This window comes from Crassostrea angulata, unplaced genomic scaffold (assembly GCF_025612915.1).
Source record: "Crassostrea angulata isolate pt1a10 unplaced genomic scaffold, ASM2561291v2 HiC_scaffold_307, whole genome shotgun sequence".
Classification (NCBI taxonomy): domain Eukaryota; kingdom Metazoa; phylum Mollusca; class Bivalvia; order Ostreida; family Ostreidae; genus Magallana; species Magallana angulata.
Window position 1 is genome coordinate 1 of NW_026441860.1, and position 13,788 is coordinate 13,788.

A 13,788-nucleotide genomic window follows, 5' to 3' on the forward strand; every position below is an offset into this window, starting at 1 on the left:
ATATATATATATATATATATATATATATATATATATATATATATATATATATATATATATGTGCCTTTTAGATTCCTACAACTTTTGGCTAACATCAATCGACAGTTTTAGTGATACCAAAACACCAGTTATACTAGTTGGCACTCATGCAGAAAATAAATCACTGGAGGTAAGTCGAAACGCAGACAAGTTATAACGAATATTTTAAAGTAAAAATTAGCAATTTTGTGTCATTTATAAAGCTTATTTACCTCACTTCAAAAATAGTCACCTATTCACCACATATATCTTAATGTTTGTCATACATTAAATTGTAATTTTCAAACCGCTATACTTACCCAGGTGCGCTGCTTCGCGCACTCGCTTGATGTCATTTTTGAATATGAATACACCGGATAACATCAGGATTTTTTAAAATTGTTTTTCCTAAGGTTTCATCAGATTTGTAATTTTAGAACAATAACGAGAACGTGATTAAAAACTAATACTTGCAGATTTAAATGTTGGGATTAATACATTTTCATGCCATCATTTTGTCATGCCTAATACCTACAGATCTACGATATCACAACGGCAATATTTGTGATAAGAAGGAATAAGAATAAAAGATATATTAGTTTTTAATTTTAAAATGCGTCTACGTACGTAGTTTTTAAACGATCTTCATATTTGCTTTATAAATATGGTTTCATTAGGTCGAAAAAAAAATTAGACGGCAAATAATTACAATTTAGTTCAGTATGTTTTTTTTATCATGATTAAAGTGTGCTGTGTCTGAAACAAAAATATGCCGGGCTCGTGAAAAAAAATAGCGTTAAGTAGGTCAATAATTCAAAATGCATATGGTGGACAACCAAACGTCTATTCTCTAAAAGTCTCCTCTGGTCCATAATAATTAGGTCAAAATGGGGATTCAAAATGGCAGACAGCCAGATTTCATGTTTTTCATAAAGTTTCTCAAATAGGAAAAACGAATGAGAGAAACAATAATAATGAAATCGAGCAAAGTGTTTTGCATAATTGAGGCGTGCTTAGTCTGAAAATAAATATGCTGGCTATGACAAAAATGGCATCAATAAGATCTAAATGGCGATCAAAATTGCCCATAGTCAAATTTTATAATTTTCTTTTTAAGAATTATAAATAAAGGAAACAAACTACATATTATAAATAAGTACTGCACAGTATTTTATTCAATCTAAGGTGTGCTGAGACTGAAAAATATGCTGATCTTTAAAAAAATGGCGGTAAATACGTAAAAATTGCGAACTGTCGAATTTCAACATTCTCTCTTTAAGTCTCTTAACGAGGCCGGGTCTAATTTGTTCTGCCCTAGATTTTTGAATGAAATTTTTTACAATAATTTCTACTGATATTATTAATTTTTTAAGATAAAAAAATAAGACATTTACCACACCGTTTGTTTAAGGGGTCATCTCAAAGTTTGTTAAATTTTAACATAGGACCCTATGGGATTTAGCTTGAAATGTACCAATTTTGCACATTTTTTAAACTTCTGCCCTAGAGATTTCTTTTTCTGTTCTACATATTAAAGTTATTGCTAAAAGGCATCAAATGGTCAAATAAAAAAAACCTTTTACCTCCTGGTTTGTTCCAGGGGTCTTATCAGAGTTATTTTTTGTATGCCAAATTTCTCAGTTTGTCAGATAATAACTATTTTTTGTTTGACAAAGACGGAAATGGTGAACTTTATATTATTATTAAAACATTCAGACATATTTAAGTAATAAATATAAATATATAACATCACATATTAAGGTTCATTAATATAAATACATGGTTAATGTCTTAAAATAAATGAATTAATCGATATTTAGGCGGGTTAAGAAAACGTGACAGAGGGCTAGGCTTGCTGAACCCTCTTCACGTTTTCGACCCGAGCCCAAAAATAGCTTATACTTCGAAACATTTATGTTTAATCCACAATATAATATCAATTTTACGCATCAAACGAGCTATTTTCAACAAATTTCGCTGAATATCTGCAGTTGAAACTATCACGCCATGGCGTCAACAAAGCAAAAAGATGACGTCACAATACAAATGAAACGCTGCGCAAAAGCGTGCGTACTCGTTCTGTACTCGGCCTCGTTAAATGGAAAAAAAATGACGATATAAAATCATAAATTTGTCCAGCAAATATTTTTACAATAATAAGTAATGCAAATTCTGAAGAAATGTATTGTTCTTTACGAGTATGGCGTTAGTTTTGTCAAAATGACCATTAAAATTAGCCTATAATTCTTTCATAAGGGATCTTAAAAGAGAAAATGTTTGAGAAACATGTCATCGATACCAATAATGTAACTGTCTATTAAATTTGAACACTTTTAACAATATACAAAAACAACTTCACATAGCCTTTTATTGAAACAATGCTATTTTTGGGGTTTTGTTTAATTAAGCTACAGTATATATACAGTTATTTATACAATCTTTTTTGGAATCATAAGTTTGTGATTTAGAATTTGCAAATGTCTATACACTGATTACAAGACCAATTTCCGTCTATAAATTAAGGTAATTTTGTAAGAATGCAAACATTATAACTTACATATAAAATCGTAGATATTTATCAAATTAGAACCTTCCATAGCTTAATTAGTTTTCCTGAAGTACTATTTCTTTTTTAGGAATGTCGTAAGTTTTTCCGAGAATTTTTTGCCAAGTACGATCAGCATCCTCATCTTCGACGGCATCTGCATGAAGACCGAAGATATGCTATCGGATTCCCAAAGAAAGGATCCAAACTAGAGGATTTAGTACAAATTAAAACATGTATTGCTCGTCTTGTCCAGGATCCTGAATATTCTGAAAAACACATTCGACCTGTTTGGGCAATATTTGAACAAATCTTGCAAAGAGAAAAAACACGAAGAATAATTTCTAGAGACACTTTGTCAAATTACAACAAAAGATTAAGCAAAGAATTTAGGATGAATGATAGTGAAATTACAGAAATGTTGCTCTTCCTGCATAGAGTTGGCAATTTGTTGTACTTTGATGAGTGCAGCTTAAAGGAAATTATTATTCTCGATATTCAGTGGTTAGTCGATGCATTTAAATGTATCGTTACATACAAAGTAAAAATAGCAACTACTGACATCCAGCGTTCACATTTTCAGAATACCGGAGAAATAGAGGATCAAGAGCTTCGAGAAATTTGGGAAAACCAAGGAGAGAAAGGGAAAACATACCTTTCTCATAAAGCAGAAATATTATCATGCATGGAACAGTTAGGATTATTAGCAACATATGGTGCAGAAAAGTATTATATCCCAAGCATGAACAAGAGAAATTTTGAAAACGACGACAGTGCTTACATAACATCTTCTATTCTTTGTTTTCAATTTGACAAAAACCGACAATCGCCGCTGGATCTATTTTATGGCGTAATTTTGAAATGCCTGAAAATACCAGAGTGGTCAATTTTGCAAGCACGTGACCAAAACTGTTTTTATGAAAACGTCGCATGTTTTTCTTTTCGACAGTATATAGTCGTAGTTTGTCTTTGCAAATTCCAGATTCAGGTGCAGGTCAGGATTCCAGGAAAGACAGGATCAATTGCAACAGAAATTCTTGGGGACGTACAACGATCTGTTGAAGAAAAAATAGGAGATTATAAAAAATACTGGTATGAAATTGGATATAAATGCCAAAATGGGATGTTAAATGCCGAAGATGACAATTCCTTTATTGCAAAGGAAAAGTTTCCAGTCTCAAATGTAATTTGCGAGAAGTGCACATTTAAAGAAAAGCATTATGTCGACAACAAAATATGCTGGGTAGACTATTTTTATATAATTTTCTTATAAGTTAAACATATCATTATCCATTATTTGAAATCGATTTATGACGTTTTGTTAAATTGCTTCTTTGTAAAAAAAAATCTTAAGTATTCATCAATATTGTTATATAGATACCAACAAAAGAAGAGACGATTAAAGGTAAGCATTAACATATTTTTTATGTTGCTTTTTGTATTGACGTGTAGAGGCTTAAATGATGTTGATCCAGGCTTAAAATGATTTCCTTTTTTAAAACTTTATTAAAGGGACATGGCTGCAATCTATTTTCCAAGTTTTATTTTCACATTTTGATACAAAAGTTATGTTCAAAACAAATAAGCAGATAGAAAAATCAACTTGAAAAAGAACACTTACCGGGTCTATTGAACAAATGTAAACAAATACATGGATAGAGCCTTGTTTGGATAACAAAGAATTTTGGCCTCTATACATGTATCTAGCTTATAATTTTACAAATGACATTCATGGTTGATCATAAGAGATACATTTCTAAAACGTAAATAATAAAAATAGAAAAATATATTTGACCATACCGAGACCATGCCCATTTAAGTTATAAGTGAGATACAGTACTCACGTTTCTTTGCTATGTAAACAATCACCTGTAATGTCAGACATTTTTTGTTGTTGTAGGTAATATACATCTAATCATTATGAAATGTCTTTTGACAACAATATACGAGGGTTGTTCGGAAATTATTGAGACAATTTCTCTTATTCTTTTAGTAAAAAAGATAAACTCTTGAAATTTCACCAAAAAGTAAATCAGGATAGAGATTATCAATGTGAAAAGTTTCTTTTTCATGGCATGAATAGATCATTCCTGGTAAGGTGACCCGGCGCAACCGCAAACTTTTCGCAACGTCATTTTAACGCTTCTTATTGCTCATGTGTTTTAAACACCTTACAAACGAACGGAAATAAGAATTATTCTTTATTTCTCATCTTTTGTTTTCATTTCAAGATGTCATCATTCACATTTTCTCTCATTCTTGGTTTTATTTAAAGGAAAAATCGAGTTTTTTTTTACTCGAAAGTCTAATTACTGTGAATGTCTCCTGCAGTCATTTTTTATATATTTTAGAACTGTTGACAACAGTTAGCGTGTCGAAAGTACTTGATAATTAATCCCTTTGGCCTAATTCTAGTTAAACAATCAGTGAAAAAAATATGATGAACTGAAGCTCTATACCTTTTCTTGTCGTCGTATAGTTTTTTAGCTCACCTGAGCTGAAAGCTCAAGTGAGCTATTCTGATCACTTTTTGTCCGTCGTCCGTCTGTCCGTCCGTCTGTCCGTCTGTCTGTCCGTCTGTAAACTTTTTACATTTTGAACTTCTTCTCTAAAACCGCTTATCCAATTTCAACCAAATTTGGCACAAAGCATCCTTATGGGAGGGCGAATATAAATTGCAGAAATAAAAGTCCGATCTGTATTCAAAGCGGAGAAAACTTTGAAACTGTAGAAAAAGGGGGGTGCATTTTAAAAATCTTCTTCTCAAGAACTACTGATTCCAATTCAACGTAGTTTAGCATAAATTATCCTTATGGGAAGGAAAATATAAATTGCAAAAATTAAGGTCTAATTCTGTTTCAAATCTGAGTTATTACGAAAATAATAAAATAGGAAAGGCGTGTTTCAATCAGTTTAATAGCTTCGGATTCGGCATCCGGTAAAATGGGTAGGCAAGACTTGGCCTGGGCAAAACAAAAGATTGGCAGTTATTAATCTGCCAATCTCATTAAAATTTCAGGATATTTGATGAACCAGTATATTTGCATTTGCTGTAAATATCGCTGCAAAATAATGCGCATTTGGAATTGACGATTGCCGATCTGCCCCGGCATTTATTTTGCCACGGCCTGGGTTTGCGTACCCATTTTACCAAGACTCGTATTCCATACTTCTAAAACGAGGTTCTTTGTTTAAAGCAGCCATGACATTATACGAAAAAGGGTCGATCTGACTATGATGAAATTGCTTGTTGTGCAACAGTTCGCGTATGAAGGGAAATTTTTGAAACATGAAAAATATATTGGTGCCGATTTTGTGAAGTAAATTGAGGCTAAATATTTCAATGCGTTGACAGTTTTCACACATGACGTTGATGTTAGCTTGTTCTGATTTTCGTTTCGTTTTCATTATTTATGCTTTGTAACCTGGAAACTGTCGTCTGTATTTCGTGATTTTTACGTATCAAATCAAACAGAGACTTCGGTAAATCAAACAGTTACGTTAACTGTTTACCTGCGCAAATTAAGCAAACTCTGATGTAGGAGTACTGAAATACAATTCATTCTATCGGTAATTCGGCATTATCTTTTGCGTAATGGTAGATTAATGCAATAGGTTTTTGTTGAGATGCTCGGCATTTTCTCTAGTTTATTCAGTTTAAATAAAGTTTGATATCGCTTACGGAAATATGTAGGTATATACATGTATATATATATATATATATATATATATATATATATATATATATATATATATATATATATATATATATATATGATTCATTTAGAAAAAATAAATTGTGTTCTTTATTTGTTATACATGTAGTGCATGTTTCTTGTGTTTAATTGTTTACAATTTCTATTTACTAACCATATTTGAGTGTTAAGCTTCGAATTTTAAGCAAGATACAGAGATTTGCTCACAATTCTATGTTTGTACACAGATCTTAAAAGCTAAAGATTAAATCAAAATACTGATAGTACTGAAAAGAGCTAACCCAGATTCTGTATGTATTTAACAGATATATGTATATAGCATTTCAGCTTCTGTATACGCACTATATTTCCTCATCACTGCATGACAGTCCCTGCAATGATGTATGTAAGCCCCGTACATTAATTTCACAATAGCCCGTAAATTAGATTCACAAAAGCCCGTGCAGTTATGTGCATAAACCCCTGAAACTGGTTCCCTAACCAGTTTAAATGATGTATACTTTTGCTTATAGGGGGCGGTTATTCGATGCACCGGAAGTTGAAATCTAACCACAATAAACCGCTGAGCTATGCTTAGCGCTTTAAAAATTAAAAAAATTTTTCAATATTTATTACGAAAATTTTCAAAATCTGTTCTTCCAGAAACCAACTTATTGAATAGTAAACTTAACCTTTTTAGCTCACCTGAGGATGGTGCCACAATGGGGGGTCGAAGTTTAACAAATGAATATATAGAGTAAATCTTTAGAAATCCTCTTCTCAGAAACTAATCGGCCAGGAAAGCTGAAACTTGTGTGGAAGCATCCTCAGGTAGTGTAGATTCAAAGATGTGAAAATGATGACCCCTGGGGGTAGGGTGGGGCCACAATGGAGGGTCGAAGTTTAACATATGAATATAAAAAGTAAATCTTTAAAAATCTTCTTCTCAGAAACTAATTGGCCAGGAAAGCTGACACTTGTGTGGATGCATCCTTATGTGGTGAAAATTCAAATTTGTGAAAATCATGACCCCCGGGGGTAGGGTTGGGCCACAATGGGGGATCGAAGTTTAACATAGGAATATATACAGTTAATCTTTAAAAATCTTCTTCTAAGAAACTTATCAGCCAGGAAAGCTGACACTTGTGTGGCTGCATCCTCAGGTAGTGTAAATTCAAAGTTGTGAAAATCATGACCCCCGGGGGTAGGGTTGGGCCACAATGGGGGATCGAAGTTTAACATAGGAATATATACAGTAAATCTTTAAAAATCTTTTTCTCAGAAACTAATTCGCCGGCAAAGCTAAAACTTGTGTGGAAGCGTCCTCAGGTAGTGTAAATTCAAATTTGTGAATATCATGACCCCTGGGGGTAGGTTTGGGCCACAATGGGAGGTCGATGTTTTACATAGGAATAAACAGAGTCATCTTTAAAAATCTTCTTCTCAGAAACTAATCTGCCAGGAAAGCTGGAACTTGTGTGAAAGCATCCTCAGGTAGCGTAGATTCAAAGTTGTGAAAATAATGATCCCCAGGGGGTAGGATCGGGCCACAATGAGGGGGGGGGGGTCAAAGTTTAACAAAGGAATATATAGGGTAAATTTTTAAAAATCTTCTCAGAAACTAATCAGCCAGACGATTCTTTATAATTGTTAAGACTTTGGCCCCAGGACAATTCTTTGGCCTCACGAGAAGGTTAAGAGTTTGATGTACGTTTATATCCCATATATAAACTATTGTTAGGGATCTTTTTTAGAACTGCAATACTCAACATCTGATATGACTATAAAATCATCCTGTTAGAAAAGGGACTAATGATTATAAACATAAGAATATCCAGGGGAAAATGGATTTTATTTATACAGGATTTACATGAATTATTGTACATTGTCCAGATAGTTTGTATTATGAATCCATTGAGCTGATTTTATCATACCTATTGTTCCTCAGGTGAGCGATGTGGCCCATGGGCCTCTTGTTTAAGCAATTGCGTGGCCTTAAAAGGTCTTCTTCTGAGATTCCCACCAGTTTGACGGTTTTCAATGCGCCGCCTTGACGTCAAAATTCAATGTAAAGTCGTTGTCAGATTTCTATTTTTTGGTTAGTATACGTGTACCATATCCGTATTTCAACTCGAACATCAGTGAAACTTAATCAAAAGTTAGTCGCAAAGAATAGCAAAATGAACATATCTAATTTGATTTCTTTTATCATTAACTGTAATTCTACGTACACTTATAAAGTAGATGTTTAAGTTGTTAAATCTCCGAGTTCATGGCTGCGCCGGGTACCCCGACCACCGACTTGTTTATCTACCGTCGTAAAATAAATATTAAATATTCTTTTAATATTACTTTGTTTTATTATCTGCTGGCGTTTCTTCCGTGTCGATGCCAATTTTCACCAAAATTCGTCAATTAGAAAAGAAAATATTCTAGTTGTCTCAATAATTTCCGAACAACCCTCGTATATATATATATATATATATATATATATATATATATATATATATATATATATATATATATATATCAGCAATTTGAAATTAGTACATGTAATGATATGTTTTATTTTGGTTTTTTGTATCAGATATTTTCCCAAATTTCGATGCTAATAAGGAGGAGACAGACGAAGGTTTGGCTTCAATGAATCATATTTTACAAGCGTGCGCAGATGGAAATATAGAGGACTTTAAATTTCACTTGAAGAAAGAAATTAGTCCAAGGCGGCATTTATTGATGAAGTCAGATCGAAATGGCTGGAATGTTTTACACAGAGCAGCAAAATGGGGGAAAACTAAAATATTTTCAACATTGATATCGGAAAATTTTGACTTATGTAGAAAAACACATGATCAAATGACGGTTCTTCACATTGCTTCAAAATATGGTAACTATGATATTTGCGACAATATTCTGAAAAATGAAGATTTCAAAGAATACTTAAACGAAAAATCGTCGCAAGGAAAAAACGCCTGTCATTACGCGGCAGAATCGGGTTCAGTTGACATTATTCGGCGACTTGTTGAGAAAGGAATCGACGCAAGGGCAGTCACAAACGATGAGCAGAATATCTTTCATATTGCATGCATATATAACCGATTAGAAATGTGCGAGTTTGTTTCGATGAATTTCCACGAACTCATGTTTTCAAAGAGTAAAGAAGGGTGGAACGCAACTTTACATGCAGCAAGAAATGGCAATCTAGAGGTATTGAAATTTCTGAGAAAGGAGAACATCAGCTTTAAACACAGGTCAGAGAGTGATAGAAACGCTTTACATATTGCTTGCGACCATGGACATTTGGACACATGTAAATATGTTTCCAAAAAATGTCCACCTTTGCTTCATGCTGTTGATCACAAAGGGCGAAATGCTGGTCATTTTGCGGCAAGGGGTGGTAATGTCGACATAATGAAACATCTTGCATCAAAAAAGAAAGCAGATGTGACCAAAGAAACCAACACAGGCATGAATATACTTCACATGGCTTGTTTGCATTCTCAAAGTGAGATGTGTAAATACATCCTGTCCATATATCCTTTTCTTGCTGCTATGAAAACACAAAAAAACTGTGCACATTTTGTTGCTGGTAAGGGCACCAACAAGGGTAATGAAATTGAGATTTTTGAAATGCTTCGAAGTGAAAACTATGAAGTGGACTTATCAGGTCTTACCAAACAAGGAAACTCGGTATTAACACTAGCAGTTAAATACAATGACCACGAGTTTGCTGAATATCTTTTAAAAAACTATCGTTACTTATTAAACATTACAGGTTCTAACAACGTTAGAGAAACCGGCAATGAAGACCAAAATATGCTTCGACTTCTTGATAAATATTTGGGTTAACACAACCTTTCTATTTTTTCAAATAGTTTACAACTCATTAATGTTAGAGATTCGTTCCTCTCTTTTGGGTAACCATTTTGAATCACCTTTAGTCTAAAAATCCTGTGTCATATATTAATTCTACCTGTATATTTATATTTAACAATGCAAGTGTATTTGAATATAATTGTTTCAAGAAAATTACACATTTACATAGTTTAGTTACTATATTTTGGGGCAGAAGGTTTTTGAAAAGAAAATGAAAATTTTTTATAACTCAGTAGATTAAGAGCACTGTTATTAAAGTTTCCAGATTTTCAGTGCAGGCCAAATTTCAAGATAGTTTGTGCACTACATTATGTTGTTTAAAAACATAATTCTTGTTAAATATTTCAATCGACATATTTTGGCATATCTGGCTTATCTTTCTTAGAAGTCAAGAAACAATATTTCAAGTTAATTTTAAAAAAAGATACACAAAGATTTAGAACATTTCTAATGGAAATATTTTCCATCTATATCAGAGTCCAATTCAAAATATGCACTAGTTTCCTTTCACCGGATGTTTGCAAATGAACACTAATTGCCCAAACCCTACCCGGTTCACTATTTTCTAGGAAAATCTTGAAGTTTTACTCAATTCAGTCGTAAAATTCACCAAGAGCGCATTCATTACGGCTCAATTTTATTACAGAAAATAAAGATATAGCATCAATTTACATTTACAATATTAAGCCGTAAACAATGCGCTCATATCGAGAAAAACTAAATACAACATTTGCGGGAACATCAAAGTTGTCGTCTTGAAGCTGTCAAGATCATTTTTATGCAAATAAGCAGACTTGACATTGTATAACACCATATTTAACGACGTTAAACAAGAAAACTATGAGAGATATTAAAAAAAGAAAAACATTTCCAGGAAGCACATTTTCAATAGAGTATATAATGGGACAATTTTCAATATTTGAAACTAGGCCATTTTCAATGGTTTGTGGGTCATGTTCTTTTTGCCAAGATTAGCTTATTTCATGCAATATCGCATATGTTTGAAATGTGACCTCTACTTTTTTTCACTTTTACATGAAACATTGATTTATGTCTATTTGTATGCAAAGTTTTCGATGAATGGCATTACTGACATTTATTTATTTGCATTATAATTTGATTACTCAAAATTTTTGTAGCAATCTTGTGTTAAATATGTACTGGCACTTGATGCAACCAGTAAAGCAAACTTTTTCTGTTAACTTTTACTTAAATATTACTTTTTTACTCACTTCATATGTTCAACTTCATACTGTATTAAAATTACAATTAAATAATAGTTTAAATCGTAAATATATTTGTTTGATTTCTGCATATTATAAACTATTTCCATGCCGAAGATAAGCAATAATTTCAGGAAAACTATTAATTCTATTTGTAGCCCTTATATATCTAAAAATATTTGGCATGTGAGATGGGTCTCATAGAAAATAAACGAATATTTTGAGTCCCAACCAGTATATCTCAATGGTTTTTGGATAATTGATATTACCTGTATTTCAGGTGCCAACTTCCGTAAAATATACATGTACATATAAATGTTATCTCTTAAAGATAATTTCTCTAAATGATATTGTCATAAAACAATATTTAAGATTAAACTTTCTTAGTGATACAAATCAAATGTCTGTTTCCGAAAGACGTCTTTTTTCATAATGTACACAATGTTATTTCAAATAAAGAGCTTAAATAAATATTATTCTTAGGTATACATATACGTGTACAAATATGCCTGTTTTGTTGAAAGTGTTATGGTTAAAGCAATGAATTTAATATCGATTATGCAATATAATGCGTGGTAAATAATTCCCTAATCTGTATAAAATAATAATTTCTGCTTTATTAATTTCGTTTAAGTTGTGTCAAAATCTTTAACAAGATTAAAGATGTTATACTCTGACCCAAGATTCCTCGATTCACGTTTTGCTTAATTACTCGATAATCATAAACACCTCAGGGTTCAAACGATGTTCATTCAAAAATATAAAATCATTTTCAAGAGTTCAATTTTGACAGGCCCCTTCTAGCTTATTAGGTTTCAATACAAGGCTTAATTTATGTATGAAATGGTTAATTAGTGCATTTTAAATGATTGACCAAAGTATTGAATGTTAAAGTCAAGTTAAAAGCGAGTTACAGAGGTAAGAATTTGTTGTTCTGTAAACAAAGCTCGGGTCTATTAGTTCTTTAAAAATATAATATAGAAAAAATATAATATAGAAAATTACTATTTGTGTAAAAAACAATTTAAAATAATTCAATATCATCATAATAACTATCATCAGCAAAAGGAAGATACATTTGATTGAAACTTACACCAATACGACACATGTGTAAAAATGACAACATTGAGCTTTGTTTACAAAGCAAAGAATTATGAACTCTGTATCTTGCTTATAATTTGATATTTGACTTTCAAATTTTGACATAGTATAATAAACTTCTATATTTATCAGTATAACATTAGAAATAGAAAAACAAGATTTGAAAAGTTTGAGTCTAATCGTGTCTTAGTCCATTTAAATTAAAGAGGTATATTGGGTTTTCGCTTTGAACAATACCCGGATGATAACGTTGAAAAATTGTACGATGTATTCCAAGTGACTTCCGAATGCAGAAAATATATCAACATTTCCCATGATAACTCTCCGATAGAAATCTATTTTCGTTCCTGTGATTTTCCGCGTAAAAATTCATAATGTTTCAATGAAGATATTTCTGGAATATTTTTCCTTTCATCGATTTCACTTCATTCACAGGTTTGTGAAATTTTATCAAAACTCGTCGAAATGTGCTGCATAAATATCTTGATACAGACAATATAGAGAGCCATTATATTTAATAGTTAAGAAATTGCAAATATATTTATGAATAAAAGAAATGACATATGTAATGAATTGTTTTTGTAAAATTCAAGGAGGCTGGATGGTCAACACACCAGCTTTACCTTAAAATTTCAAATATGTTTGCCATAAACTGTCTTTCACATAAAAAATCCAAATATTAACTTTTGAAATTTGAGTAATTTTAATACTATAAAATATTCTTCTTGTCGAGGAGTTATAAATAATCTAAAAATGGTCACGATCATTTAGACATCTTAAATATGAACAATGTAGCTTTAGAACATCATATGGAGGAAGGAGGGATATCAGTACAATAAGTTTATGAAGTTTATGTTAACAATCTTATTTAGATAACTTTTAAATTTGAACATCTTGTTTTTCCAATTTTAAATTAACATTAAAATTTACTACTTCATGTTTTCTAGTCATTCTTTATATATATATATATATATATATATATATATATATATATATATATATATATATATATATATATATATATATATATATATATATATATACCGGTATATATATCACAGGGAAATTCACTTTTGTTGCAGCTCCACCTCCGCCCCGACCGAGGCTTGAACTCACGACCTCTGGATCCCATTCTCCTAGCAGTTAAATGATAATTTCAGAGGATCGGAACGATACACATTGCATAGATACACGCATATATAATAAGCACAATCATTGCAATAACTCTCAAATTGACATATACCTGCCCATAGTGAATGATATAGATATATATAAAGCCCAGGGAAATTCACTTTTGTTGGAGCTCCACCTCCGCCCCGACCGAGGCCTG

The 13,788-nt window shown here is 31.9% G+C and overlaps 1 protein-coding gene across 1 annotated transcript; it reads left to right on the forward strand.

Annotated features, from left to right (window-relative positions):
• The first annotated feature begins 58 nt into the window (after positions 1-58).
• Positions 59-11,554, forward strand: LOC128170079 (uncharacterized). The gene is made up of 4 exons (XM_052836055.1): positions 59-169; positions 2,655-3,806; positions 3,941-3,968; positions 8,846-11,554. The coding sequence occupies exons 1-4, from the start codon at positions 59-61 to the stop codon at positions 10,105-10,107; spliced, it is 2,553 nt and encodes an 850-aa protein (XP_052692015.1). The 3' UTR covers positions 10,108-11,554.
• Positions 11,555-13,788: the final 2,234 nt, after the last annotated feature.